The sequence below is a fragment of the Heteronotia binoei genome, chromosome 6 (assembly GCF_032191835.1).
Source record: "Heteronotia binoei isolate CCM8104 ecotype False Entrance Well chromosome 6, APGP_CSIRO_Hbin_v1, whole genome shotgun sequence".
NCBI lineage: Eukaryota > Metazoa > Chordata > Lepidosauria > Squamata > Gekkonidae > Heteronotia > Heteronotia binoei.
Genome location: NC_083228.1, coordinates 103,150,401 through 103,176,360, shown reverse-complemented (window position 1 = coordinate 103,176,360; position 25,960 = coordinate 103,150,401). Strand labels below are relative to the sequence as shown.

The 25,960-nt window shown below is 42.3% G+C and overlaps 1 protein-coding gene across 1 annotated transcript in view; it reads right to left on the bottom strand.

The window, feature by feature from the left end:
- Positions 1 to 17,689: 17,689 nt before the first annotated feature.
- The window catches only part of GRK7 (G protein-coupled receptor kinase 7), a 70,280-nt gene continuing 62,009 nt past the window's right edge, over positions 17,690 to 25,960 (bottom strand). Inside the window, exon 4 of the mRNA XM_060242263.1 lies at positions 17,690 to 18,227. Within this exon, the coding sequence (XP_060098246.1) occupies positions 17,903 to 18,227 (325 nt within the window). The 3' untranslated portion in view covers positions 17,690 to 17,902. The remainder of the gene's footprint in view (positions 18,228 to 25,960) is intronic.

Here is a 25,960-nt window from a genome sequence, read left to right as displayed (position 1 = left end):
AAAGGAGATTGTGAGCCGCTCTGAGACTCTTTGGAGTGGAGGGCAGGATATAAATCCAATATCTTCTTCTTCTTCTTCAACTGCATATATGTGAGTGTACATGCTAGGCTCTATGTGGTTTTGCCTCGATTAATGTGAATGCTAATGCAACATTAAAAATGTAGATTTTAAAAAAATTAAATTTCTCAAATGTTACTTGTGAAAGTAGCCAAAATTCCAATTTTGAAACTTTTATGAGTGGAAGGAAACATTTCCCTGAATTACAGACTATGTTGTAATCTCTACAATCAGTGCCTATTTTTTTTCCTTTAAAAATTCATGGACTGTTGCTCTTTAGTTAATAGCTTCTCTGGGAAATCACAACAGTTATGATAATGCACCGTTTGGCTATGATCCTGCAAAACATTCACTAAAGCCAAATATGAGATAGTTGTAGTGCCCCGTAAACAATAGTCATATCATTTTGCAATAGACTGCAGAGACATGATTATTTCCATTTAACTTGATTGAAAATGAATAGCAATATTAATTATAATCAGCTACCTAGAAAATACATAAAGAATTTTGTCAACTTGTTATTCTGGATTATCTAAAAAATTAGTGATTACTGAATTCTTGTTGCAATCACAATATTTCCTTTCTTGCATTGTTTGATTTTTTTTAATTATCCTTTGCAGTAATATTTCCTTTCTACTATTGTTTAGCTTTTGTATTATGCTTTGTCTTTATGCCATAACTGCTATTTTCAGCCTTGCAGGATGATCTTGAGAACTGCAAATAGTTAAAACCATTCAATCCCAAACAATTAACAGACTTGCAGATGTCTGAAGCTAGGTTTCCATGTTGTTGATGTAAACTGAATCCGATGAAGACAGAGGTCCTTTGCCTGAGTCATGGTGGTCTGGGAAGGGAAATCCCTCTACCAGCTTTTGATGGGGCACCACCGATATCGGCACCCAAAGTCAGAAGCTTGGGGGTGCTGCTGGAGCCCACATTGGCAATGGAGGCCCAAATAGCAGCCACTGCGAAATCCGCCTTCTTCCACCTTGGGCGGGTACAACAGTTGGTCCCCTTCCTTGAGCGCAACAACCTAGCAACTGTGATCCATGCAACGGTCACCTTGAGACTAGACTACTGTAATGTCCTCTACATGGGGCTGCCCTTGTCTTGTATCCAGAAACTGCAGTTGGTGCAGAATGCAGCAGCCAGGCTGTTATCTCTATATGGGAGCACATACAGCCAAGGCTGTGACAACCGCACTGGCTGCCAATAGTATTCCGGATTTGCTACAAGGTGCTGGTTATCACCTTTAAAGCCCTATATGGCCGAGGACCTGTCTACCTTAGGGACCGTCTTTCCCCACATGTTCCCCAGAGGGTACTTAGATCTGGATCACAAAATGTATTGTCAATCCCCGGGCCAAGGGAGGCAAGACTGAAGGCTACCAGAGAAAGAGCCTTCTCAATTGTGGCCCCCCACTGGTGGAACCAACTTCCAGAAGTAAGGGCCTTGTGGGACCTTGCTCAGTTCTGCAAGGCCTGTAAAACAGCTCTGTTTCAACTTGCCTTTAGTTGAATTACAGTATGATGCCCAACATTGCTGAATTTAATGGAATCAATGCTAGCACCAAAATTGTTTTAAATTGTTTTAAAATTATTTAACCGGTACTGATTACTGTTAACATTTTAATTGTTGCTTACTGTTTTATTATTTTAGTTGACTGTTGTTAGCCGCCCTGAGCCTGCTTCGGCGGGGAGGCCGGGATATAAAGTTGAGAAATAAATAAATAAATAAAACTGGGCTGGACAGTCATTGGCCCCATGACAGTAGCTGTTTAGGCACTGCTAAGTTGTAATAACTGTAATTATAATAATACTTCGAATTTGTGTGACACATTTCAGGTGTTCATGATCTTCCTTCGAATACAATATCTTGGTGATCATGACAACAACCCTGCAAGCTAAATCAGTGTTGTTATTCACACATTGCAAATATGCAGGTGAGCTTTGCTTAAGGCCCGTGCTAAATTCATTTCTGGGGTGTGTTTGAACTAGAGACTTATTGCTTTATAGCTCACATTCTTGGCCACTGCCTACCCAAGACCTTTTATCATTTGTCTCTTATCACTCCATGCACTGTAATAAAAAGAGCCAAAATTTAGATCCAGGCACACATCTTCATCAATCCAGAAATGACTATACACAGCTATAGACTGGAGAGGAATTTGATCCTTTTACTAGCCTCTTTTCCCAACTTCAAACGGACCTACTGAAACTGCTGTTTGCCCTATTGGAAACATGTTAATTTACAGTACGTGGCTTTTATGTTCTCCTCAACTGGACACTGGCAGAAGGGGAAAAGGGATCTAAGATTAGGTTATCCTGCTCTTTCTCCTTGCCATCTAGATCAAGCAACACTACAGCTGCTATTTATCTGTCAAAACCAGTCACAGATCTCCCAAGAGCTGCTCTAGTTTTGCACTGAGATAGCTAGCAGCTTATTTGCTGACCTCTTAGCATGTGTACTTGAATAAACTAATGTGTTTGAAAGTACATATTTGCAGTATGCATACATTGTATTTTAAGTACTCCAAAATAATTTAGGAAACTTTAAGTATTTTAGGCAATTTTTATGTTTCATAAGTAGACAGTACTTGTTGTGTATTGGTTGCTTTGACTTCTGGCTTGTTATGTATGTTAGTTGACCTTGAAGCATACTTAATTGCCCTCCAGAACCCTGATGCCTACATTCCAGTGGGCTGTTCTTTTAGAACCAGCCAATCTGGACATGAGGCATTTATATCAGGAAATGCAGATGAAGGATCCTGGAGAGACCAATAGGGTGGATTGCCACCCACATAAGGGTGTGTGTTTAACTCAGCCCAAATAGAGTGGTGTTGCCTGTTTTTTGTTCAGTTCTGCACTTATTCAATAAATGTTCTTGCTTACCTCAGGCTGGCTGAACTCGCTATATAATAGTGCTGGAATACGAGCAAACTTGACCATCATGGTAAGAATAGCTGTATTCTGAATTGAGGTCAAGATGTTGGATACCTGCCAGATCCCAAGTAAATGTTTACTTAAAAACAGCACTCACTGAGATCAGTTTTGGGGAGTCTAATCTGCAGGCCTTTGCAAATTTAAAGGTAAAGGTAGTCCCCTGTGCAAGCACCAGTCGTTTTCAACTCTGGGGTGACATTGCTTTCATGTTTTCATGACAGACTTTTTACGGGGTGGTTTGCCATTGCCTTCTCCAGTAATCTACACTCCCCCCCCCCCCAGCAAGCTGGGTACTAATTTTACCGACCTCAGAAGGATGGAAGGCTGAGTCAACCTGGAGCTGGCTACCTGAACCAGCTTCCGCTGGGATCAAACTCAGGTCGTGAGCAGAGGGCTCCGACTGCAGTACTGCAGCTTTACCACTCTGCAAATTGACTAGTAATAATTTCAGTTTAATTCTGTGAGACTAACTTTTGAGTAAACATGCACAGGAAACTATAAGGGCTCATTCACACATGCAAATACACCAACTGTTCTCTCAGTAATTTATTATTCAGTGTTTGGCCCCTTTCAGAGGAATGTGCTTTGTCTCACTGGGAAACATTGGCTTTTCAGTTTCCACTGACTGATATGGAAGTTATAATCTATGATATTCATTCATGCATGCAATTCATCACTCATGCCACATGCAACAAAAGCTGAACATTACCTAAATACATAGCCTAAATTACCTAAATACATAAAAACGTAAAATAACACTGGATTCAGAAAACACAGCAGTTTTCCTTCCAAGGTTTACAAACAAGTATCTACTGGGAAGATTTTTCCACTCCTGGAGCTGCTCTTCCCTATTAAAAGCAATTTTATTAGAAATGTGTATGTGTGATGTAGCAGCTCACCCTTACTAGTCCAGCTATACTACCAGAATAGTGTGTGTGCATGTGTGTGTGTGTAAGACACACAGCTGCTTCCACTCTGTTAAGTAGCAGAAGTATCTGTCTCTTCCTTGCAGTGCCACTTAACCCAGGTAGTTCAGATAGAAAATGCTGTGGTAGATACTTGAAATCCTTATTATGAGGAGTCTGTTCTGCATGATATTATGTCTTTTTTTTTTCTCACAACATCCTTGAGATGGCTTAATGAAACCATTGCAATTTGGTAAAGCAATTAGCTGATATATAAAGACCTCTTATATGGGAACAACTTTTATGTACTTGGTATTCCAAGACTTCAAACAAGTGCTTGTTTGTGAGAATGAGGTCAACAAGTTATGGCAAGGAGGAGAGGAACTATCTCTTAGTTGATTGCCACAACTTAAGCTAAGTTTTCCATTCACCAAGTTCATAACTTTCCCCCCTTTCAATTCATGAGGAAGACTGAAATCACACATAAGGGTAAAGGGCAATAAAGGTTGAAATCAGTTGTAAATCAGTCTTCCTGTGTGGGTGTAAACTGATTAATAAAACTCATACAAACATGTTTCGACAGAAGGAAGAAGGGCTGAAATGTACTTTAACTGCCATGTGTGAATTTGGCCTCAGGCTCCTTGCTTATACCGAATATGACTTGTTGACTCCAAGCAAAGCCTGCCAGCTTTTGCATCATTCTGGAATTCTTTGTTCAGCTTAGGGTGATGGAGTTCAAAACCATTTTTCTTCTGCTTGGAGTGAAAATGTTTGATAATCATTTATTAGAAACTGGCTGAAATAAAAATGTGTTAATATTTCTTAATTTAAGAACAATAGAAGTAATTCCTTCCTCCCACTCTCCCTGTTTCTCAATAAATCCCCATGCCTTTCCACTATTTTTACCTTTTCTAATTTCATAATTATAGGGCTATAGGCTTTGTGGTCATCTTCCCTCACTTATGAATTATGCTTTATAAATAAGAAATGCTGGCTGATACAAAGTAAAATATTCTTAGCTGCTCCCTGGATAAACTGGTTTATCCATAGAGAATATAATTAGTTTATGTTAGATAATCCCAAACTCTTGTTAGGACAAAAGAGCAGATAAATAGGGTGTCCTATTATATATGCTCCCATGGTGTCCTATTATATATGCTTTACTTAAGATCCATAAAAGTGGTCATCCACCTCCAGGGCGCCCTATTATTTCAGGGTCAAGTTCAATTTTGGAACCATTAGCACAATATTTAAGTTTTTTCCTGCACCCTCTAGTCCCTAACATCACATCATACATTAAGGATACTAAGCATTTTATTCAGACTGTTGAAGGTTTGTAATTAGAACCTGATGTGATTTTGATGACTATGGATGTTTGCACATTATATACTAATATTCCTCACGAAGAATCAAGAATGGTGATACATGAGTGTTTAGAAAAGAGAAGTGACATTTCCCATCCCCCTAACAATTTTTATTGGATATATTAGACCTGGTTTTTTAACGCAATTTTTTAGGTTTATGGATCAATTCTACCTGCAGATGTCCGGGGTTGCTATGGGCTATCCGTGTGCGCCAGACGTGGCCAATTTATAGATGGAATTTTTTGAAAATACATTTTTTATGAATTCTGATAACAATCCATTTCATAAAAACATTATAAGGTATTTTAGGTATATAGATGACATTTTCTGCTTGTTTAAAGGCCAGAGCAATGTGGAGGCTTTCACAGCATGGTGTAATGGTCTTCATTCATCCATTAAGTTTGAAGCCACTGGTCTGAGATTAATGTTTTAGATACTTTGGTGTTTAAGGATGAGAATCACAGGATTAGGGTTAAATTATATACTAAACCTACAGATTGAAATTCTTTCCTTCCCTTTGAATCTTTTAATCCAACTCACATCAGAACCAATTTGCCATATGGGCAGCTGTTAAGATTGAAGCACAATTTGACCAGGGCAATAGATTATGACAGGGCAGAATACAGATTGTGTGAACAACTGAGATGGAGGGGCTATCTGGAGGATATTCTCAGGAAAGAAGTGAGTAAAGTTAAGTATAAGAACAGACAAGATTTCTTACAGGAACAATGAGAAATGTCTAGAAAAACAGAACAGGGTCTAAGATGTGCCTTTCAATATTCATATAGATCTCCTCAGATAACTAAAATCATGTGGAAACATTGGACATGATAGCAGACCTACCAGGTTGTACTGCTTTTCCTGTGATTCGTTGGAAGAAATGCAAAACGTTGTGGGACATTCTAGTGCATACGGATGTAGGACAGGAGATCCCTTTAAAATCCAGCTTACCTACAGGACACTTTAAATGCAAAAGTTGTTCCATCTTTTCTAGTACACTGGAGATCAGAGAAATTACAATTAATGCGCTCATGTGGAAATTGACACACTTCAGTGTATGTGTCACATTCTCAGGGCACAGGCAGGAGGGAGTCTAAAACCGGTCTGAAGCCAAAGTTCAGGGAGTCAGTCAGGAGCCGAGTCACCACAGCAAAATTGCAAACCAGAAGCAGAAGTCTGTGTCCAAAACCGAAGGGTCATGGTGCCAAGGAATTCAAACCAGTCAGGAACTGGAATCAGGAAGGAGCGTGGATGCAAGCCAGGGAATCAACTTGTTGCTTCCATGAGGTTGCCAAGTCCCGGGCGTGGGTTATATGGACGCCTCAATCAGCCTGCTCCCTGGGTGGCCGTAGTTCTAGTAATCAGAGCTAAGAGATCGAAAGCATTGGCGTGCAGCGCGCCTGTGTTCTGCCAGTGTTTGTCAAAGACGGCTGCACATTCTTGAGATGGGAGGGGGAGAGCTTGGAGGAGACTGATTGTCAACGGGTGCCTGGAATGTGGGGAGAGTGATTGATGGGCCAGCTGTTGGTTCTTCCTGGTTTGTTAACCCTTTGTCATGCCTGCACCAGACCCAGCCCTTGCTAACCCAAAGCAGGAGCCACCTGAAACTGATCAGGCCACACCAGGCCCTAGCTCATCCCCTCCTGAGACTGATCAGGCCACACCGGGCCCTAGTGCATCACCTCCTGAATCCCCGCCACCTGTGAGCCGGCTCCGTGAAAGGAGACGGCAGGAGTTCAAAGACAGACGGAAAGAAGCACGCATGCGTGGGAGGAGAGATCTAAGCCCGGAGTACTAACGAGTTAACAAGCCAGCACAGTATATCTGTAGTCCTCACCTTAGGGCAAACTGTGCTGGCAACGAACGATCCTCCTCGGACGTGACCACGCCCTGCACCCTCTTGCCTGCTGAGAGAACCCGTTTGCTCCTGACCCGGCTTGAATCTTGGACTTGGAACTGGACTCTGCTTTTGCTCTGTGGACTGGCTTTCGGTACTTTGAATATATTCGGCTTGCTTCCTCTGGCTTCTGACCCACTGCATTCCTGTGACGACGCGCCCTGCTTCTCCCTTCGGCTGGACTGATTTACGGTAGAGACTAATTAGGACTGCTAGATAACGCTTGAGCTACTTCTTGAAAGCACCGTAGCCGGCTGCCAGCGTCCTGGCCGATTGCCAGGGCAACAGCAGCCGCCCGTCTCTACCTGCGGGTCCGGGCCCTGACACCCTTCCAGCTCTCCCTCCTCAGGGCTCATGACAGTATGCAGCACATCCAAACTTATTTATATTTTGTGTTGCCCGTGTTTTAAATATTACGTCGGGTTCAGTATGCGTAGCCTGCGGGCTCACTTCCTGGAACACCAGTCCCAAATTCTCCAGGGCGTTCTTGATGCTCCAGTTATCCAGCATTGTGCCAGTTTTGAACATTCTTATGAGGATATTAAATGTACTGCAGTATATGCTTTGAAGGAACATTGTTACAATGTGGAAAATGCCTCAAATATTTTGTTACAGAAGGAGGCTTTTTTATACATAAATTCTGTACTATGCAACCACGGGGTCTTAATCCTGCTTTAGATTTATCTGTATTTATTTAATATTGTTTCTTTAATGTAACAATAGCAGTTCGTTGATGTTAATGGTAAACACCTGGCGTTAATCTATGTAATGCCTATTGGGAAGTCTGTAGTCAGAGAACCTCTTTGTGCTAATTGAAATTGACAAGCTGATGCGAATGAGAGCAGTTGCCTTAGCACTGGGTAAGATTGTATGGAATTTTGGTATCTGTATAACTGTTCTATTATGATTTATGGGTATTTATTATATGATTGTATTAGTTCCTAGTTAATTGATGCAGCCAAGTGGAAGTCTGAATGAAACATGACTACAGCCGGTTTCGTGTCACCGCACCGGTTAGATTTGAGGATTTCTGCCTTGAAAAAGAAAAAACGTTGCTTCATGGTATCACCTGAGTCTGAGAAAGAATACACAAATACAGCAGGGACTGGTACCTTATTGTTTATTTTCAAGCATCCGGAGTGGATTTCTATTTATGTTGATGAACTTTGGACTTTAAATGCGACAAAAGCTGGAGTGTATTAATAATAATGAATGTATGAAGATAAATGTGTATTTACTGATATAGCATGAGTGTTTGCAATGCTTTAACACAGTGGTTTCTGTTTGATAATCCCAAATTGGCGGCAGGGGATCCCCTGGTTTGGAGGTCCTCTCCTGCTTCAGGGTCATCAGAAAGCAGGGGTGGGAGGAAAATGCTGGGCATTCAGTTATGCAGACCAATTCCCATAGGGTATAATGGAGAATTGATCTGTGGGGCTCTGGAGGGACTATTTTTTGAGGAATAATCACCAAAATTTCAGCATAGCATCCAGTGCCCCTCCTCAACCCCCCCCCCAAAGTTTCAAAAAGATTGAAACAGAGGGGTCCAATTCTATGAGCCCCAAAATAAGGTGCCCTTATTCTTAATTATTTCCAAATGGAGGGAGGGCATTTAAAAGGCATGTGATTGTCAGCAAAATGTGATTGCCAGAACTCCCTTCAGAGTTCAATCATACTTGTCACACCCTTGCTCCTGGCTCCACCCCCAAAATCCACAGATATTCATTGTGTCAGACCTGGCAACCCTATATATAATACAATTGGTGTTCTCAGGGGTATAAAATCAAATTGTACATAATGTTGTCCCATTTTATAGGCTTTATCATAGTACTCCCTTGACCTTTATGGGAGCGTTCCTTTGATCATTATGATGTTGTTCTTATGATATTAATATATTAATATTTCTTAAAAACATGTTGACTGTTTCTTTGATAGACAGCCCTGAGAAAGAGCCTTCTGAATCAGAATGCTTCAATAAACTGTTTCTAATGCCCCATTTGAGGTTTCCTCTGCTAAGGGAGAAAAAAGTGACTGGTTTTAAGTTAACTCTTAACTGTTCAGATAGGTTTAAATTAGCAATCCCCCCCCCCACTCCCTGCCTGTTTGGAGTTCCCCAACACATTCTCACAACCAGTTTTAAAAATTTGTATTTCAGAGTCCCCCCCCCCCATTTGGAGGATGATATATTATCATGACCAGGGCATCTGGAATCTGTTGTTCATCTGAAATAATTTTTAGCACATCCATTTTCTTCTTGTTTGCTGCAACATTTAGCTGAGGGCAAACATGAGTGTCAAATATCAAGAAAGTATTTTGTTTCAGTTGGCAACTACCAAATCATATTGTTCTTTGTATGGGGAGAGGGAAACATGAGAGCTGGATGGGCACATCATATCACCAGCAGCTGCACCCTTTTATTCCCCCCCCCCAAAAGAAAACTTTTTCTTCAGAAATTTTATATTTTCCGTAATTTTGTTAGAGTGGGACAATAGGACTCTGGCGTCTGGGTTCGAAACAAATAAAATCTTCCATGAAACCACTATGTCATGTTAAGCATTCAATGAGAATGTCCTCCTTTTGTTCTTTGACATATTGTATGTGTGTGTGGAAGGAACACCTAATATTATGTTGTGTGTGTGTGTGTGGGGGGGGGGAATGGCCAAACTATATGTAAGGATGACCGAACTTTAAACATAGATATACCCAAATCCTGTGTAATGTGGGACTGGAATGTGATTTGAAGTGCAAAAATGTGCACAGTCCACATATCATGAATGCTGAACCCTCTCCTCCAGCCTGGTCCTCTCCCTGAACAGTTCCCTGAGGTAATCTTCCCCAGTCAAGCTTTTATAGCAGAAGTGAAGAACAGTAGTGGTGGGGGGACTGGGAAAAGCAATCAGGTTGGAGAGGGCTCAGTAGCCCCCAACACTTTCCTCCTCAAACTGCTATCCTACCATCTTACTTTATACATCTGACAGACAAGACCTATGTTTAAAGATAAGAGATCTGTCTCTGTGGCATATAATTTATCCTTTATGCAGCTTCCCTTTTCCCTTTCATCCTTTATCATTGCCTTTTCCCATAAGGCTTTCAGATTCACTCCTCCTATTTTGTACAGATATTTTGTACAGGTATTCCTATAGGCTCAGCACATTCTGTGTAGGTTTGAGACCAAAATTACCCATAAAGCTTTAGGAGCTCTGAGAGAAATTCAAGTTCACAGAAGCAATTTAGTATGGAATACAACACTCTCTAAAAACAACAATGTGGACAGAGAAAAAAATCCAGGCTGTATTGCTTAATATTATTGCTTAAGTTGGCATAACTCATGTTGCATATACACAGATGCATGTACCAATCTGAAAGTTGATCATACAGGTTGATTCCTCTCCTTATAGGGATTCATAGTCACATGATGCATCCACCACATCCATCCCCTTTGTTTTAGAAAGCTCCTCAGAGAAAATACAATGGAACCAACTACCCTTTCCAGTCACTGCTGTTTTAAGCAGTGAGTGTACTATAGCTGACTGGGTTACAAGTTATGACAAGCTATCATAGTCATCCCACTGGTATTTTTTTGCAAAAACATTAATCCATTGGAACAACATTAACCCAGCCTGCAGGGCATGGGCAGAATATACATTGGGTACCTTTTGACTTGGCACTGAACTGTTCACAGAGGCTCACATAAACATTTGATTAGGAAGAAGATGAGGTCAAGATTCAATTAGATTAATGCAAAACATTTTTTTCTATGCACCATGTAGCACAAACAATGCATCTTTGTGGGTAGTACATTGAATCAGAAAATCTAATGTACTGGAAAGGACTGTTCTGGGCAGCCTGAGCAAACACTGTTGTGAATAAATATCCTAAATGCATCTCTGTCTGGGAAGAAGGCCTCAGGGAGTAAAGGAAAAGCATGGGACACCAGTGCCGAAGATTTGGGATGTCATATTGGTATTAGTCCTATAAACAGTCCAAGTTTCTCATACTGGGTTTTCTGAAAAGGAGAAATGATGCACAGAAGAGAATGTATGATGAACAGGAGGAACCAAATGAACTCTTTATATTGGAGAAATTAAATCTATGGGGAGAGGAAAACATGAGAGCTGGATGGGCACATCATATCACCAGCAGCCCCCCCCCTTTTATTCCCCCCCCCCAAAAAAAAGTGGCAATGGGAGAATTCTTGCCAAAGCAGGAGACCTGGCATCCTTGGAAGCAATTTTTCCCTTGCAGTGCTGTGGTACTAGTTCTGAGTGAAAAATCTACAATTCAATAACTATAAAGACTTTATAGAAGAGGGCAGGAGGCTATGTGAGGAAAATCCATTTGCTGAGTTTCCCAGTTCCTGGTTGCCTGCTTTGGCTGTTTTCACAGACATCAATGATTCTGACAGGAATGGGAAACCTAATGTAACTCCTAGGAAAGTTTGACTTTCCAGATCCCAAACAGCTTTGTCATTGACCAACAAAACCTCTGCCTAGACTGGACTTTAGTTTATTGGCCCTCATCCATCTGATTACCTTCTCCAGGCCCTTCCATCTGAATCCTATTCCTACTGCTGTTCAATAAACAAATTAATTATTTCACAGCTGTTTCTGCTTGACCAGAGTTTGGTAGATAAGACATATATGCTCTGGATGTAGTCAGAGAAGGCTGACCACAGTCTGTACAGTTGTGCTCTAGCAAGGGGCAGGGACACGGTACTCCAGGTTCATAACTCCCCTGGACTGCTGCTGGTTTGTAATAAATCATATAGGCTACATGATGGGGTGGGGAGATGAAAGGTACTGGGATGAATATCAGCAAGCAGCATTAATGAATTTCATATATGCAGTGAGCGGTAGCTACACGGGAGGGTTTTCAAGATTAGGTCCAGTGAAGGATTTCAAATGTCTCATGATGTGTCTTTCTCCTGTGTCTATAGCTTCATGTGTAATTAATTCTGTCTTCCTTCAGTTATGTTGCCGATTGTCTTGCTGCCAGTAGATGAGCTTTTTCTTATCCCCAATGCCCTCCATGATAAGAGTTCATGGTGGAGGCCCATGACAAAGATACTTAAAATGTTCTGTTGTGTGTTCTTTCGTTTCTGTCCTAATGTCTGTTTGCATTGCCTTGCAAAAATCTGTCCCTTGGGGCATTTCTCTTGGACCTGAAACCTTGCCTGGAAAATACCATGGGTATTCTGTGGAGCTTTCCTTTGCCAGGTGAATTCTTTGAGTGGTATGGTTGAAGTGGACATGCCTCTTTCCCTGTGTGATCTTTTATCAAAAGGGATTGTGTTTGCAGGAGATTTAGTGCCTCCCATCTGCAGAATTCTCTGGATGGTTATAATTAGTGGGCTCCTACTGAGCATACCATAGTCACTTAGGACAGTAGTGGGTTCTTGTGCAGTGTTATGTTTATGGTTGCTGGCCAACTGATATCTGACAGGCAAACTGGCATCAGTATGCAATGGTTAGCTTCTTCCATATATGGATGTGGGGACATTATTGGCATGCCGCTCTTTAATTGGCAAGTGTCAACTGTGCCGCAATGAATTCTCATTCAATTGCCAGGCTCTCAGTACTTTGCAAATTTTTTGGGGGCAGTATTATGTACTAGCTGCAACTTGTGAACCATCTTCAAGAGTAGCCCGAAGCAGAGTGCATTGCAAGTCTAAATATCACTAAGGCATGGCTCAGGGTGGCTAGAACTAACCCAGGAACGAGTGCAGCTGATGCACCAGCTGAAGGTGAGCAAAAGCACTCTGAGCTACTGCTACCACCTGGTTATCTAAGGTGACTGCTGTGTCAAGCAGCACTTCCAAGATGTGAACCTGGCTTTTCAGAGTATAACCCCACCCAAGACAGGAGTGATCTCAAGTCACTGGTCTGCCTTTTCTATGAATCCAGAGAACCTCTGTCTTCTCAGGATTAAGTTCCAGCTTGTTCACTCTCATCCAGCCCATTATTGGCTCTAAGCACTGGTTCAGAACATCAGCAGCATCCATGGAATTAGGTGGGAATGAAAATTAGAGATGGATGTCACCTGCATATTGGTGAAACGACAGCCCATTTGATACCAACAGCCTTTGATGCTACGCCATTTTAAAATGCTTTCTATGAATTCCTTTGTAAAGAGAACAATGAACAGTCAGCTTTATATCCTTAAAAGGAATAACGTAGGCCAATATAAGATTTAAATATATTTAATTATTCACCTAATTCTTACTAAAAATACACAAGGTTCAGCAGTTTGTTATCTAACAAACTAGAAGTTGATATATTTAACATATTACAGAGGAAAATGTTAAACCTCAATTTATGGTTTTATAATCAGAGAAAAGCAGTCTTTAAATGCAAGTATTCTTGATTACTTTATTGTCCACTTGATTCCCCCTGACTCTGCTAAAAATGCTTATCAGTAAATTGGTTTCATTCTAATGCATTTTCCCCTTCTTGTTCCTTCTGACATTTGCTTATGGCTATATGTTGGCAAGAAGATTGAACAGAAAATTTAATTTACTAGAGAGCTGCCAGTTTGACGGGAACCTGCTTGCTGTTCAGCACAAATATCTAATTGTCAATCAATAATAAAACTTGTGTATTAGCACAGTAGCTTCTTCCTCAGAGGGCACGGTCTAGCTGGCTACGTGAGGTTGTTTTTGAACATGCAGTAGCTCATAAACATACTCAGCTGGGATTTCATCATGACAAACAATCCCAATGAAGAATGATTTCATTTGTCCATCAACTTTGATTTAGAAACAAAGACAGAAGGCTTTAAAATCCTTTTTTAAAATGGAAAATTAACTTTTATGTGCAAAACAGGAGAGGCTTGTCCAATAATTTCCCCTCTTCCAATTAGTTTGCAGTCAACCTGATTCTAAGACTTATTGCACTGTTAACCAAATGCATATGTACTGCTTCATTTGCCAGCACCGTGCTCCCAAATCATGATGCTACAGTGTCATTGCAGAGACAACATTCTTCAGGTGCAAAAGTCAGAATCAAGATATTAGGCTGTAGTTTTACTTGTAAATGTTGAATGTGGTGTGTAGTGCATGATTGCCAACTCACTGAAATTTTAGTTTACTTCAAATAAAACCATCAGAGAATGGTTTTATATATATGGTGACTTCATCTGATGAAGCCATCAAGTACAGGCTATCAAAGAGGATTTCCTGACACAAGAGAACTGAATTTTGTTAAAAATGTAGAAACAACAAGAATCTTGTATCACCTTGAAGTCTAAGAAATTTATTGTGGCAGAAACTTTTTCAGAACCAGACTTTTATGGTCGTCTTGTGGAATGAGTCAGAAACCAATGCAATGCATGACGTATCAGACCATACAAACTACCTTTCCCAGGCAGCTTTACCGATTATTCTTGGATAATCAGTGTAAAGCGTCAGCATAAAGGTAAAGGATTTCTCTCTTCATGGTAATAGGTTAAACCATTCAACAATGACCAGTCCACAGCTTTACCAGTTAATTGTAGCATCCAGGGAGGACTTATATATAGTTGCCACAGGTCAAACTCTACATAACAAAGCATTCATATCACTTTCCATAATCTAAACAACATTTTTCAACCAAAACATCCAGCTAAGATCAAACAATGAGTGATCTGTTACCCAAAGATGTATCTGCATATATTTTTCAGTTGCCTGTTGCTGCTAGGCAAAAACTGCATACTTACTGCACAAAAACAAAACAATTGTCTCGAAAGGCACTCTCACTTGCTGATTCCCAATAACTTAGGCCTTTTGCAAATGTAGCTCCATGGCTGAAACTACAACAGCCACAGCCACTATGGTTAGAAGCAGGGTTGCAGCACTATACAAAAGAGAAGAGAAGGGTAGAGAAGGATGCATGGTAGAACATGGCACACAGGTGCTGGAGTTGACTGGAGATCTCCTGAGACTACAACTGATCTCCAGCCTACAGAGATCAGCATCTGGAGAAAACAGCTGCTTTGGAAAGTGGACACTATTGTATTGTATCATGCTGAGGTCGCTCCATCCTCTGCTTCTCCTTTTTTCATAAAGGGGCCATTTGTATGGGGGACTGAAAGTATTATACGAGATACTAGAGATAAATATAAGAATGTAAGAGAAGCCACGCTGGATCAGACCAATGGTCCATCCAGTCCAACACTCTGTGCCACACAGTGGCCAAAAAACCAGGTGCCATCAGGAGGTCCACTATTGGGGCCAGGGCACTGGAAGCCCTCCCAGTGTTGCCTCCCAAGCACCAAGAATACAGAGCATCACTTGCGCCAGACAAGAGAGTTCCATCTATACCTTTTGGCTAATAGCCACTGATGGACTTATGCTCCATATGTTTATCCAATCCTCTCTTGAAGCCATCTATGCTTGTAACCAGGGCTTTTTTTGTAGAAAAAGCCCTGCAGGAGCTCATTTGCATATTAAGCCACACCCCCTGACATCACCATTGTTTTGCACAGGGATTTTTTGTAGATAAAGCACAGCAGGGACTCATTTGCATATTAGGCCACCCCCCTGACACCTAGCCCCTGACACCAACTGCATTCCTGGTGTTTCTTGCCCAAAAAAGCCCTGCTTGTAGCCACCACCACATCCTGCAGCAGTGAATTCCAGCGAAATATAATGGAAATATGATAGAAGTAAAAATAAAATGTTATACTGGGCAAAATATAAAACTTGGGCATTGTATGATATAATAAGAATATCTACTGTAGATGGTTTAAGTTCTAGTTCTATTACCCATGTAATTCTAAGCCACATAATGATTTCAAACATGTACTTATCTGAGCTGACACTTTTGATGCTTTTCACCTCAGCTAGAAGAATACACAGAACTAAAAGATCTTTCCCCCCTTTATCTGATCAAGATTGTTTATTTTATTTCATTAGATTTATATCCCACCCTCCCAGTGGCAGGCATAGGGTGGCTTGTGTCTACTATTCCCTCCCCAGTCACTCCTGCTGAAGATATCAAGAGTCCAGTAATTTGAAAACTTGAATATTTCTCTCTCTCTCCCTCTCTCCCAGTGTAACAGTGGAATCCTAAGCAGCTCTACTCAAGCCTGCACAAGGGACTTCCTGCCAGAAAACTGTTCTTAGGATTGCATTGTAAATGTGCAAACTTACAAGACAAGAATGAATAGTGAAGAAGCAGTTTGCAAAAAAAAAAGAAAAATACAACATTCACATAGCTTTATACAAAACTTTGATTTTGTCTTTAATTAGCTTTGTTATTATTTTTAATGTCTGAAATTCAGAATGATCAGAATTAGAATTAACACTCTGAGATGACAACCATATGGATATATTAGTTGGAGGGGGTGGAAATTAAGGTTCAGTACTGCAAATTGCATGTGTTTATTGTTTTGTTTTATTTGAGAAGGGCCCACTGTTGTACAAACCAGAGATATCTTATTAAGCTATAGGTTATCCCCATCCAGAAGAATCAATATGTAAAGTACTAAAATACATCAAAATCTTGGAGAATTCTTTATTAACATCTGTTTAAAAGTTCATGCTTGCATCCAATTTAATATAATGTATTTATCTTTTAATTGTGCTTCTCAGCCCAGAAATGGGTCTGAAAGTAACTACTAGGAATAAAAGTCTATACAAATGACAATTAAAGTACTGTACAAAATGTTCCTTAAAGAGGAGATTGTGCTGGATTCAGGCACAATGCAAGAATGCAGTAGTTGCTGCCCGCCCTCCATCTGCTGGCCTTCTCGAGTAAATCTGAATGAAGCTGCAGTCTGCCATAAAGTTTCTTCATCTCTCTTGGGCGATGAACATAAACAACTTCATATCAGAATTAAGGGAGGAGCTGAGTAAACCATACCTTGCATTAATATAAATGAGCTCTAAGGAGTTGACCTTAAGAACATATCAACACTGGCCTTTTAACAGCTATAGTTTTCAGCTGTTGAAGAGTCCCGGCAACAATACATTAGTAGCACATGGTTGTAGGCCTGTTTCAAAATACCCCCCCCCAAATAATAATTTTGAGGTAAAACCTTTACAAGAACCAATAAAGTACGCACCTAAGCTGTACACTTGTATGCACATTTTCCCCACATTAAAAGCACTTGTAAAAATAATTTATTTAAATCCCTTACTTGCAGAATAAATATTGCTGTTGCCTTTCTGTTGTTTCTCTTCTGAAAGGCCAGTTACAAACTGGCATGACTCATTTGTAGTTTAATTTAAACTACAGCTTTCATCAAAATGAAAATATACTATCAGGAAGCCTGATAGAAAGGTGAAATTGGTAGCAAAAATGAGTAGACTGTTATACCAGTGACAGATACATGGAGAAGCCTATAAAGTAATATCCTATATAAACCTAAGAAGGAATAACTTATATAACTATTTCTATGTTTCTTACCTAACTGAAATCAATTCATGACCACTGTCTCATTTCTACTCCAACCGTCTTTTTTACAATGAACACTGCCAAAGTAGCAGCAGTCCTAAGCAAAATCATTTAAAATCCAAATGTCTGTCTGTTTGTTTGTTTGTTTTCCACATTTTAGCAAAAAGCCAGCCTGGAGCGTTAAATCTTCTTAAAAGAATCCTGATTCTTCGTTTCAAAAATTTCCAATAAGGTATCAGCATGATGAAACAAGAAGAGCTTATTCAGTTTGCCGTAAAGGTGCTGATGAGAGCCTTGATGAACATCTGTGATTCCTTGAAGTAATGGAAGGTGTATTCCTATCTTCTCATCTCTGATGTCATATTTATAACAACAAACAAACTCCAGACTTGCCACCTGCACCAATCATTCTGTTGGGATCATTCAGTTCTGCAAACAGTCCTGTTTCAATTACTTCGTTCTGCCAAGGTATTGAGACAGCCCCTGTGGAAAATTTCTTGAAGAATTGATTGTCCTTGTCATTAAACTCAACTCCCTTAACTTCAGAGAAGTCATCAATGTCTGTAATATCTTTGGCATAGACAACAGATGGATCTGGCACAAAAGGAGGATCTGTAATGCCTGCCTCTAACCTACGGAAGTTTATGGACTTAAAGAAATGGTGCTTCCTGGGATCATCATTAGCATTCCTGCAACAAGACAAAAGACAGTGTCAAGCAAAAGAAAGTATGCTCTAAATTACAAAATTCCAATGCACAAATCTTTGGGAAAGCCTAGAAGCAGAGCATTGTGATCAATGACGTGTTACTGTGAACTCTTTCTTACTCTTTGAATCAAGGGAGAAGAGGTGAATCAAGAGACAAGAGGACTTTTTAACTTCATGAGTCAGGGATTGCTCAAAGGGAAACCCCCCCACCCTAAGCATATTTAACTGGAAATAAAATTTCAATAAATTAAGATGGTCAAACTCTAGAAACACTGCATTACTTAATTAGAATTCAAATCCCTGTTAAATTAATCAAATCTTTTGTAACAAGCCATAGGAACAACCATTCTAATGTAAAATATTATGAAGTGCCTTAAACCAATTTAAGGGCAGAATTTAGATGCTTAGGTGCCTTTAGATCATTCCCTAATTCCAAATAATATCTGTTTCACAGCACTGACTAATTGTTGTCTATATAGGTTAGAGATGATGTGAAAGAGATATACATGTAAGGTCTTCTCATTTTTAGGATCATTCACTAACCAAGATTATTTAGGATCATTCACTAACCTCCCTTTTCTCTTCCTGTTTATTTGTTTATATCTATAGTCTACCTTTTTCATTGGAACCCAAGGCTGATTGCACAGAGTAAATATATACAATCAACAGGATGGGACATTTGATAAACAGTGCAGTAGGATTTGCATTGAAGAAATCTGGAACCAATCAAAAATCTGAAAACAGAACTGAAGCAAAGGATCTCACATACAACAACAGGAAGTTAGATCCACGTGGGCAGCTGTGTTAGTCTGAAGCAATAGAACAGAGTTGGAGTCCAGTAGTACCGTTAAGACCAGCAAATATACATTGTAGTATAGACCATAGTCCCTAACTCTTTACCCAAGACTCTCTAAATCATTTTTTTTGCAGCACAGCCCTACTATTTGTGTAGAAAAACCCTATTGAATAATTCAGTTTTACATAGTTTGTGAAAAGCCAGGAGAGGGGGAGCCTTCCTAACCTCATCAGACAGGTCATTCCATAAGGTGGGGGCCACAACAGAGAATACACATGTACAGGCAGTTGTTGTTTTTGCCCATTTGCAGGCTGCCACCTGCAGAAAGCCCTACTCAGATGAGCAAAGCTGTCATGGCAGAGCATATGAAGTACTATAGAAAGACTGTAACCTGGCTACATCAAGAGATGGGTGAATGTTCAAATTCTGTCAACAAGAGATATACTTTCTCCCTGGGCTTTTACCATTTGCTCATCCAAGGGACTGAGTTGAATTGTCACCAGTATCAAGGTACAGAAAAGCAGTGGGTCTGTCTGGAAGCTATAAAGGGCTGGATGAGGGTAAAAACAAACTAAATCTAGATAAATCACAGATGCTATGAACACATAAAACTGTCTTATACTAAATCAGACCCTTGATCCATCAAAGTCAGTACTGTCTACTCAAACTGGCACCAGCTCTCCAAGATCTCAGGTAGAGGTAAATTCACACCACCTACTGTCAGATCTTTTAAATGGAGATGCTGGGAATTGAACCTGGGACCTTCCGTATGTCAAGCAGATGCTCTACCACTGAGCTACAGACCCTTCCAAACAGGTGTTCAGCTTGCACAGGGTGAGAGTATACTCCCTCTGAAGGATCATTTTCTTGGACAGCTCATTGACCATGGATGCCCAGGTGACAGAACTAGTGAACAGAGTGTCTTTCTGATTTACATTGGTAAATCAGTAGCTTTTTCTGGGAAAGACAAAGTTATAGTCACACATTTTGGTAGCATCCAGGACATACTGAGGCTATGTATTGCGCATACACTTTCCCTGGGGGGGCAGGATACCCAGGAGGGAGCCCACCCCTCCTCCCGGTGTAGTGAACGCCGCATGGTCACTGTCCGGCTATGCCTGGCAGATGGTCACTGCAATGGCCTCTCCTGCATTACTGCATCCGTGGCAACACCTTCCCGCTGGTCCCCCCCGTTTCTCACAAAGTTTGCCACGTCATGGTGCGACTGAATGTCCGGCGGTATAACCGGATGGGCAGGCTGGGCTCACCAACCTCGCCAGCCAAGAGAAGGAAAACTCTAACATCAAACCCGAGCAGATAGAGCTCGTTAATGTAACACCTACCACCTGGAGGACTCGCTGCCGGCGTCCCGGCTTACTGGGCCATGGCAGATGACCCCAAGGTGAAAGGGTGGAGCCAGTACTGCGCACACTGTGCTTCACCTAAAAATTCCTCTGCGCAGGCCTGAAGGGCATATCCACATCCACAACCCACAACACACCAAGTCCTGCAGCGATGGGCAAGGGGCGAAATGGCAGGTGGAAGATGCCACTGGAAGCCGCAGTCCCGATCCTGCATGTAGGCGGTTCAGGGTATTGGTCGCCTGATGCTGACCCGGAGACGAAAGCATCTTTCGGCAGCACCCTGAATGACCAAGCAGCCTTATCTAGGGACAGCACTGCTTGCTCCACATGGAGAGGGGCCTAGAAAAGGTGGCCTAAACAAAGCTCGTCTCCCCCACCCCAGTTGGCTAGCCGCGGTCAACGGGCATCCTTACTTGCGGTCAAAAAATAACAACAAAGAAAAGGCATGCACCTGCCTCACAAAGTGTGCAAAGACTTAAGCTTGCGTGTTGGAACATCAGAACCATGCTTGACACAGTAGACAGTGGTCGCCCTGAACGATGCTCTGCTCTAGTTGCCCACGAACTTCTCAGGTTGAATATTGACATAGCAGCTCTCAGTGAGGTCCGTTTCCCTGAGGAAGGTAGTCTTCAAGAACATGGTGCTGGCTATACCCTCTACTGGTCGGGTAAGTCAAAGGCTGAGAGCCGCCTTTCTGGCGTTGGCTTCATGGTCAGGAACTCCATTGCCTCCAAACTAAAAAACCTGCCAACAGGTCATTCAGATCGCATCATGTCCATGCGCCTCCCACTTCAAAACAAGCAGCATGCAACACTCTTCAGTGTGTATGCCCCAACCCTTCAAGCAGATCCTGCAGAAAAGAACAAGTTCTATGCTGACCTACGCAACCTCGTACGGAAGACCCCTACAGAAGACAAGGTGATCATCCTTGGCGACTTCAATGCCAGAGTAGGTAAAGACTCGGAAGCCTGGAAAGGAGTACTTGGCAAACACGGCATTGGCAACTGCAATGATAACGGGCGCCTCCTGCTAGAATTCTGCACGGAGCACCAGCTCACCATCACCAACACTATCTTTCAGCAGAAGAACAGCCTGAAGACAACCTGGATGCACCCACGGTCCAAGCACTAGCACCTTATCGACTACATTCTGGTGCGTCAGAGAGACCTTCGAGATGTCTTACACACCCGAGTAATGCCCAGTGCGGAATGTCATAAGGATCATCGTCTTGTACGCTGCAATCTCCGTCTTCACTTTAAACCCACACCCAGGAGAGGAGGTATCCCTCGGAGGAAGCTTCAGGTTGGCAGCCTTCAGTCAGCCGAAGTTAAAGCTGCCTTCCAGGCAAAACTCCAGTCAAGAATTGAGGACCCCAGTTGCCCCACAGACCCTTCTCCAGAAGCACTCTGGGAACACCTAAAAACTACCATCCTGTTGATCTCTGAAGAAGTCCTCAGGTTCTCCACAAGGAAGAACAAGGACTGGTTTGACGAGAACAATCAAGAGATCCAAGAATTACTAGCGAAAAAGAGATCTGCCTACCAAGCACATCTTGCTCAGCCCTCCTGTCCCGGGAAAAAAGCAATCTTTCGCGCTGCATGTAGCAACCTCCAGCGCAAGCTTTGAGACATTCAGAACGAGTGGTGGACCAAGCTTGCAGAGAGAACCCAGCTGTGTGCAGACACTGGTGATTTAAGAGGGTTCTACGAAGCCCTGAAGGCAGTATATGGCCCATCATATCAGGCTCAGAGTCCCTTGCGTAGTGCAGACGGCCAAGTGCTTCTCACAGACAAGGCATCCATACTGAACCGGTGGTCGGAGTATTTTCAGGCTCTCTTCAGTGCCAACCGCGTAGTTCAAGATTCAGCAATCCACCTCACCCCACTTCAACCAGTGAAAACAGAGTTGGATGAGATCCCCACCCTAGAAGAGACTGTTAAAGCCATCAAGCAACTGAAAAGTGGCAAGGCAGTGGGAGTTGATGGAATGCCACCAGAGATCTGGAAGCATGGGGGCACAGTACTACATAGCGCACTTCACAAAGTACTTGTCACCTGTTGGGAACAAGGCAAACTACCACAGGACTTTCGCGATGCAATCATCATCACTCTACACAAGAACAAAGGAGAAAAGTCAGACTGCTCCAACTACCGGGGGATAACCCTGCTCTCCATCGCAGGCAAAATCCTTGCCAGAATACTCCTGAACAGAGTGGTGCCCACCTTTGCAGAAGAACTCCTCCCAGAGAGCCAGTGCGGCTTCAGAGCTAACAGGAGCACCACCGACATGGTATTTGTTCTCAGGCAGCTCCAAGAGAAATGCAGGGAACAGAACAAGGGTCTATATGTGACTTTTGTCGACCTTACCAAAGCTTTCGATACCGTTAGCAGGAAAGGCCTGTGGCAAATCTTGGAACGTTTAGGATGTCCCCCAAGGTTCCTCAGCATGATCATCCAGCTGCATGAAGACCAGCAAGGCCAAGTCAGACACTGCAATGACCTCTCGGAGCCCTTCCCAATAGGCACAGGTGTAAAGCAAGGCTACATTATCGCGCCAACTCTCTTTACGATCTTCTTTAGCATGATGCTTCAAAGAGCCTCAGTAGATCTAGATGATGACGATGGTGTCTACATCTGCTATCGCACTGATGGCAGCCTGTTCAACCTGAGACGACTAAAGGCTCACTCCAAGACAATGGAAAAACTTATCCGAGAGCTACTATTTGCTGATGATGCTGCACTCATCTCCCACTCGGTATCAGCTCTGCAGCATATGACGTCCTGCTTTGCAGAGGCTGCCAAGCTATTCGGCCTAGAAGTTAGTCTGAAGAAGACAGAAGTTCTCCACCAGCCTGCACCCCAGGAAGATTATCACCCTCCCTGCATCACTGTGGGTGAATCAGTACTGAAGACAGTCCAGCAGTTCAGCTACCTGGGGTGCATCATCTCCTCAGATGCCAAGATCGACAAGGAGATTGACAACAGGCTGGCAAAAGCAAACCGTGCATTTGGCCGACTACACAAAAGAGTGTGGAGCAACAAGCATCTGAAAAAAGGCACAAAGATCAATGTTTACAAAGCGGTTGTGATGACAACCCTCATCTACGGCTCCGAATCGTGGGTTTTATACCGTCATCACCTGCGACTCCTTGAGCGCTTTCATCAGCGCTGCCTTCGCACCATCCTCAACATCCACTGGAGTGACTTTGTGACCAACACTGAAGTCCTCAAGAGGACGGAGGTTACAAGCATCGAAGCACTGCTGTTGAAGACGCAGCTGCGGTGGGCAGGGCATATTTCTAGGATGGAAAACCACCGCCTTCCCAAGATTGCTCTGTATGGCGAACTTTCCACCGGCCATCGAAAGAGAGGGGCACCAAAGAAGAGGTACAAGGACTCCTTGAAGAAATCCCTTGGCACCTGTCGCATCAACTATCACCAGTGGTCTGACCTAGCCTCAGATCGCAAAGCATGGAGGCACACCATCCACCAGGCTGTCTCTTCCTTTGAGAACGCACGCATAGCTGGTCTTGAGGACAAAAGGAGATTGAGGAAGAATCGCACTGCTACAGCACCAACCCCAAATCAGACTTTTCCCTGCAGCCACTGTGGCCGGATCTGCCTGTCCCGCATTGGTCTTGTCAGCCACCAACGAGCCTGCAGCAGACGTGAACTACTGCACCCTTCTTAAATCTTCGTTCGCGAAGTCAAGCCGAGAGAGAGAGAGGACATACTGGATGTAAAACTGCCTTTGAAAAAATTTGGAAGGTGCAACTAGTTTTGAATATGGCAGTGGAAACCTGTATGAGCATTCCGTGGCACACCCCTCCCCCCCCCCGCTTAATAATTGGGATTTGCTTCCTTCTGCCCTATGGGCTGTTCAGCATCAGCTGAAAATATTTTTATTCTAGAGCTTTTCTTTAAAAATTAATTCTGTCCTTGATGCTTGTAAGTTTGCAGTAGCAACTATCTATTTAAACCCTTTTTAATACTGTAATCCTTGAGAGTTTATTTTTAAACAGAACAGTGTGATATAGTTATGTTAATAAATAAAATTGATTAATCACCTTCATGCACACAGATTTTATTTAAGTCCAGCCAAACGTTAGAAAATATACAAGATTCATGCAATGTACAAATATTTTAAAAACATGATTTCCTATGGCCAAAATTATGTAAAATAAGAGATTGTGCACATTTCTTAGCAAAAATCTGTTTTGCAGTTAAGTGATAAAAGAATTAACAGAGAGCTTAGATGCAAGTGCTTAACTGCTTTTGCCATGTATGTACCATGGACACTTCACTCCTATTTTCTGCTTTCCTCTGATTTCAGTGCTAGCAGGTTATGGTAGGGAATGGAGTTCTGAAAAGTCATCACCTATTTCCTGCTTAGAAAGTGACATTTTAGCACCACCTCCAGGCTTTTTTGTGCATGTACAGAAGTCACCAGAGGCCAAAGTAGCAAGAAGAAAGGAGGTGCAGCCATAGTCATTTTTTTAAATGACGTTGGACTGTGAATATCCTGATGTAGGGTTCGCTGAAGAAATTCTACATGATAAGAATGACTGCCTTATATAAACTGAGTTCATAATCTGGATACAGCCCTGATTTCAATGAAATATAACTCAGTTAATGTAAGATTTTTGCTAGTACCAAAAATATCAGCACTGGGGTTGCCAATCCCCAGCTGGAGCAGGGGATCACCTGGTTTGGAGGCCCTCCCCCCGCTTCAGGCTTAGCAGAAAGCTGGGGGTGGGGATGTCTGCTGAGCACTCCATTATACCCTATGAAGACCATAGGGTATAATACCATAGGGTATAATAGAGAATTGATCTGTGGGTATCTGCAGCTCTGGGGGGGGGGGACTGTTTTTTTACGTAGAGGCACCATATTTTCCGCATAGCATCTGGTGCCTCTCCTCAAAGAAAACCCAAACCTCAAGTTTAAAAAATATTGGACCAGGGGGTCCAATTCTATGAGCCCCTAAGGAAGGTGCCCCTGTCCTCCATTATTTGCAATGGAGGAAAGGCGTTGAAAACAAACGCTGTCCCTTTAAATATGATGGCCAGAACTCACTTTGGAGTTCAGTTATGCTTGTCGCAACCCTCCTCCTGGCTCCACCCGCAAAATCCCCAGATATTTCCTGAGTTGGACCTGGCAACCCTAGTACTGCAGTTCAGGCCACTAGATGTTATATTCATCATAAGATTTGTTTACACAGAAAACATGCATGACAACAGCCTTGGCACTTCTCTCTAGCCAGTTTGGTGTAGTGGTTAAGTGTGCGGACTCTTATCTGGGAGAACCGGGTTTGATTCCCCATTCCTCCACTTGCACCTGCTGGAATGGCCTTGGGTCAGCCATAGCTCTGGCAGAGTTGTCCTTGAAAGGGCAGCTGCTGTGAGAGCCCTCTCAGCCCCACCCACCTCACAGGGTGTCTGTTGTGGGGGAGGAAGGTAAAGGAGATTGTGAGCCGCTCTGAGACTCTTCGGAGTGGAGGGCGGGATATGAATCCAATATCATCATCATCATCATCATCATCATCATCATCATCATC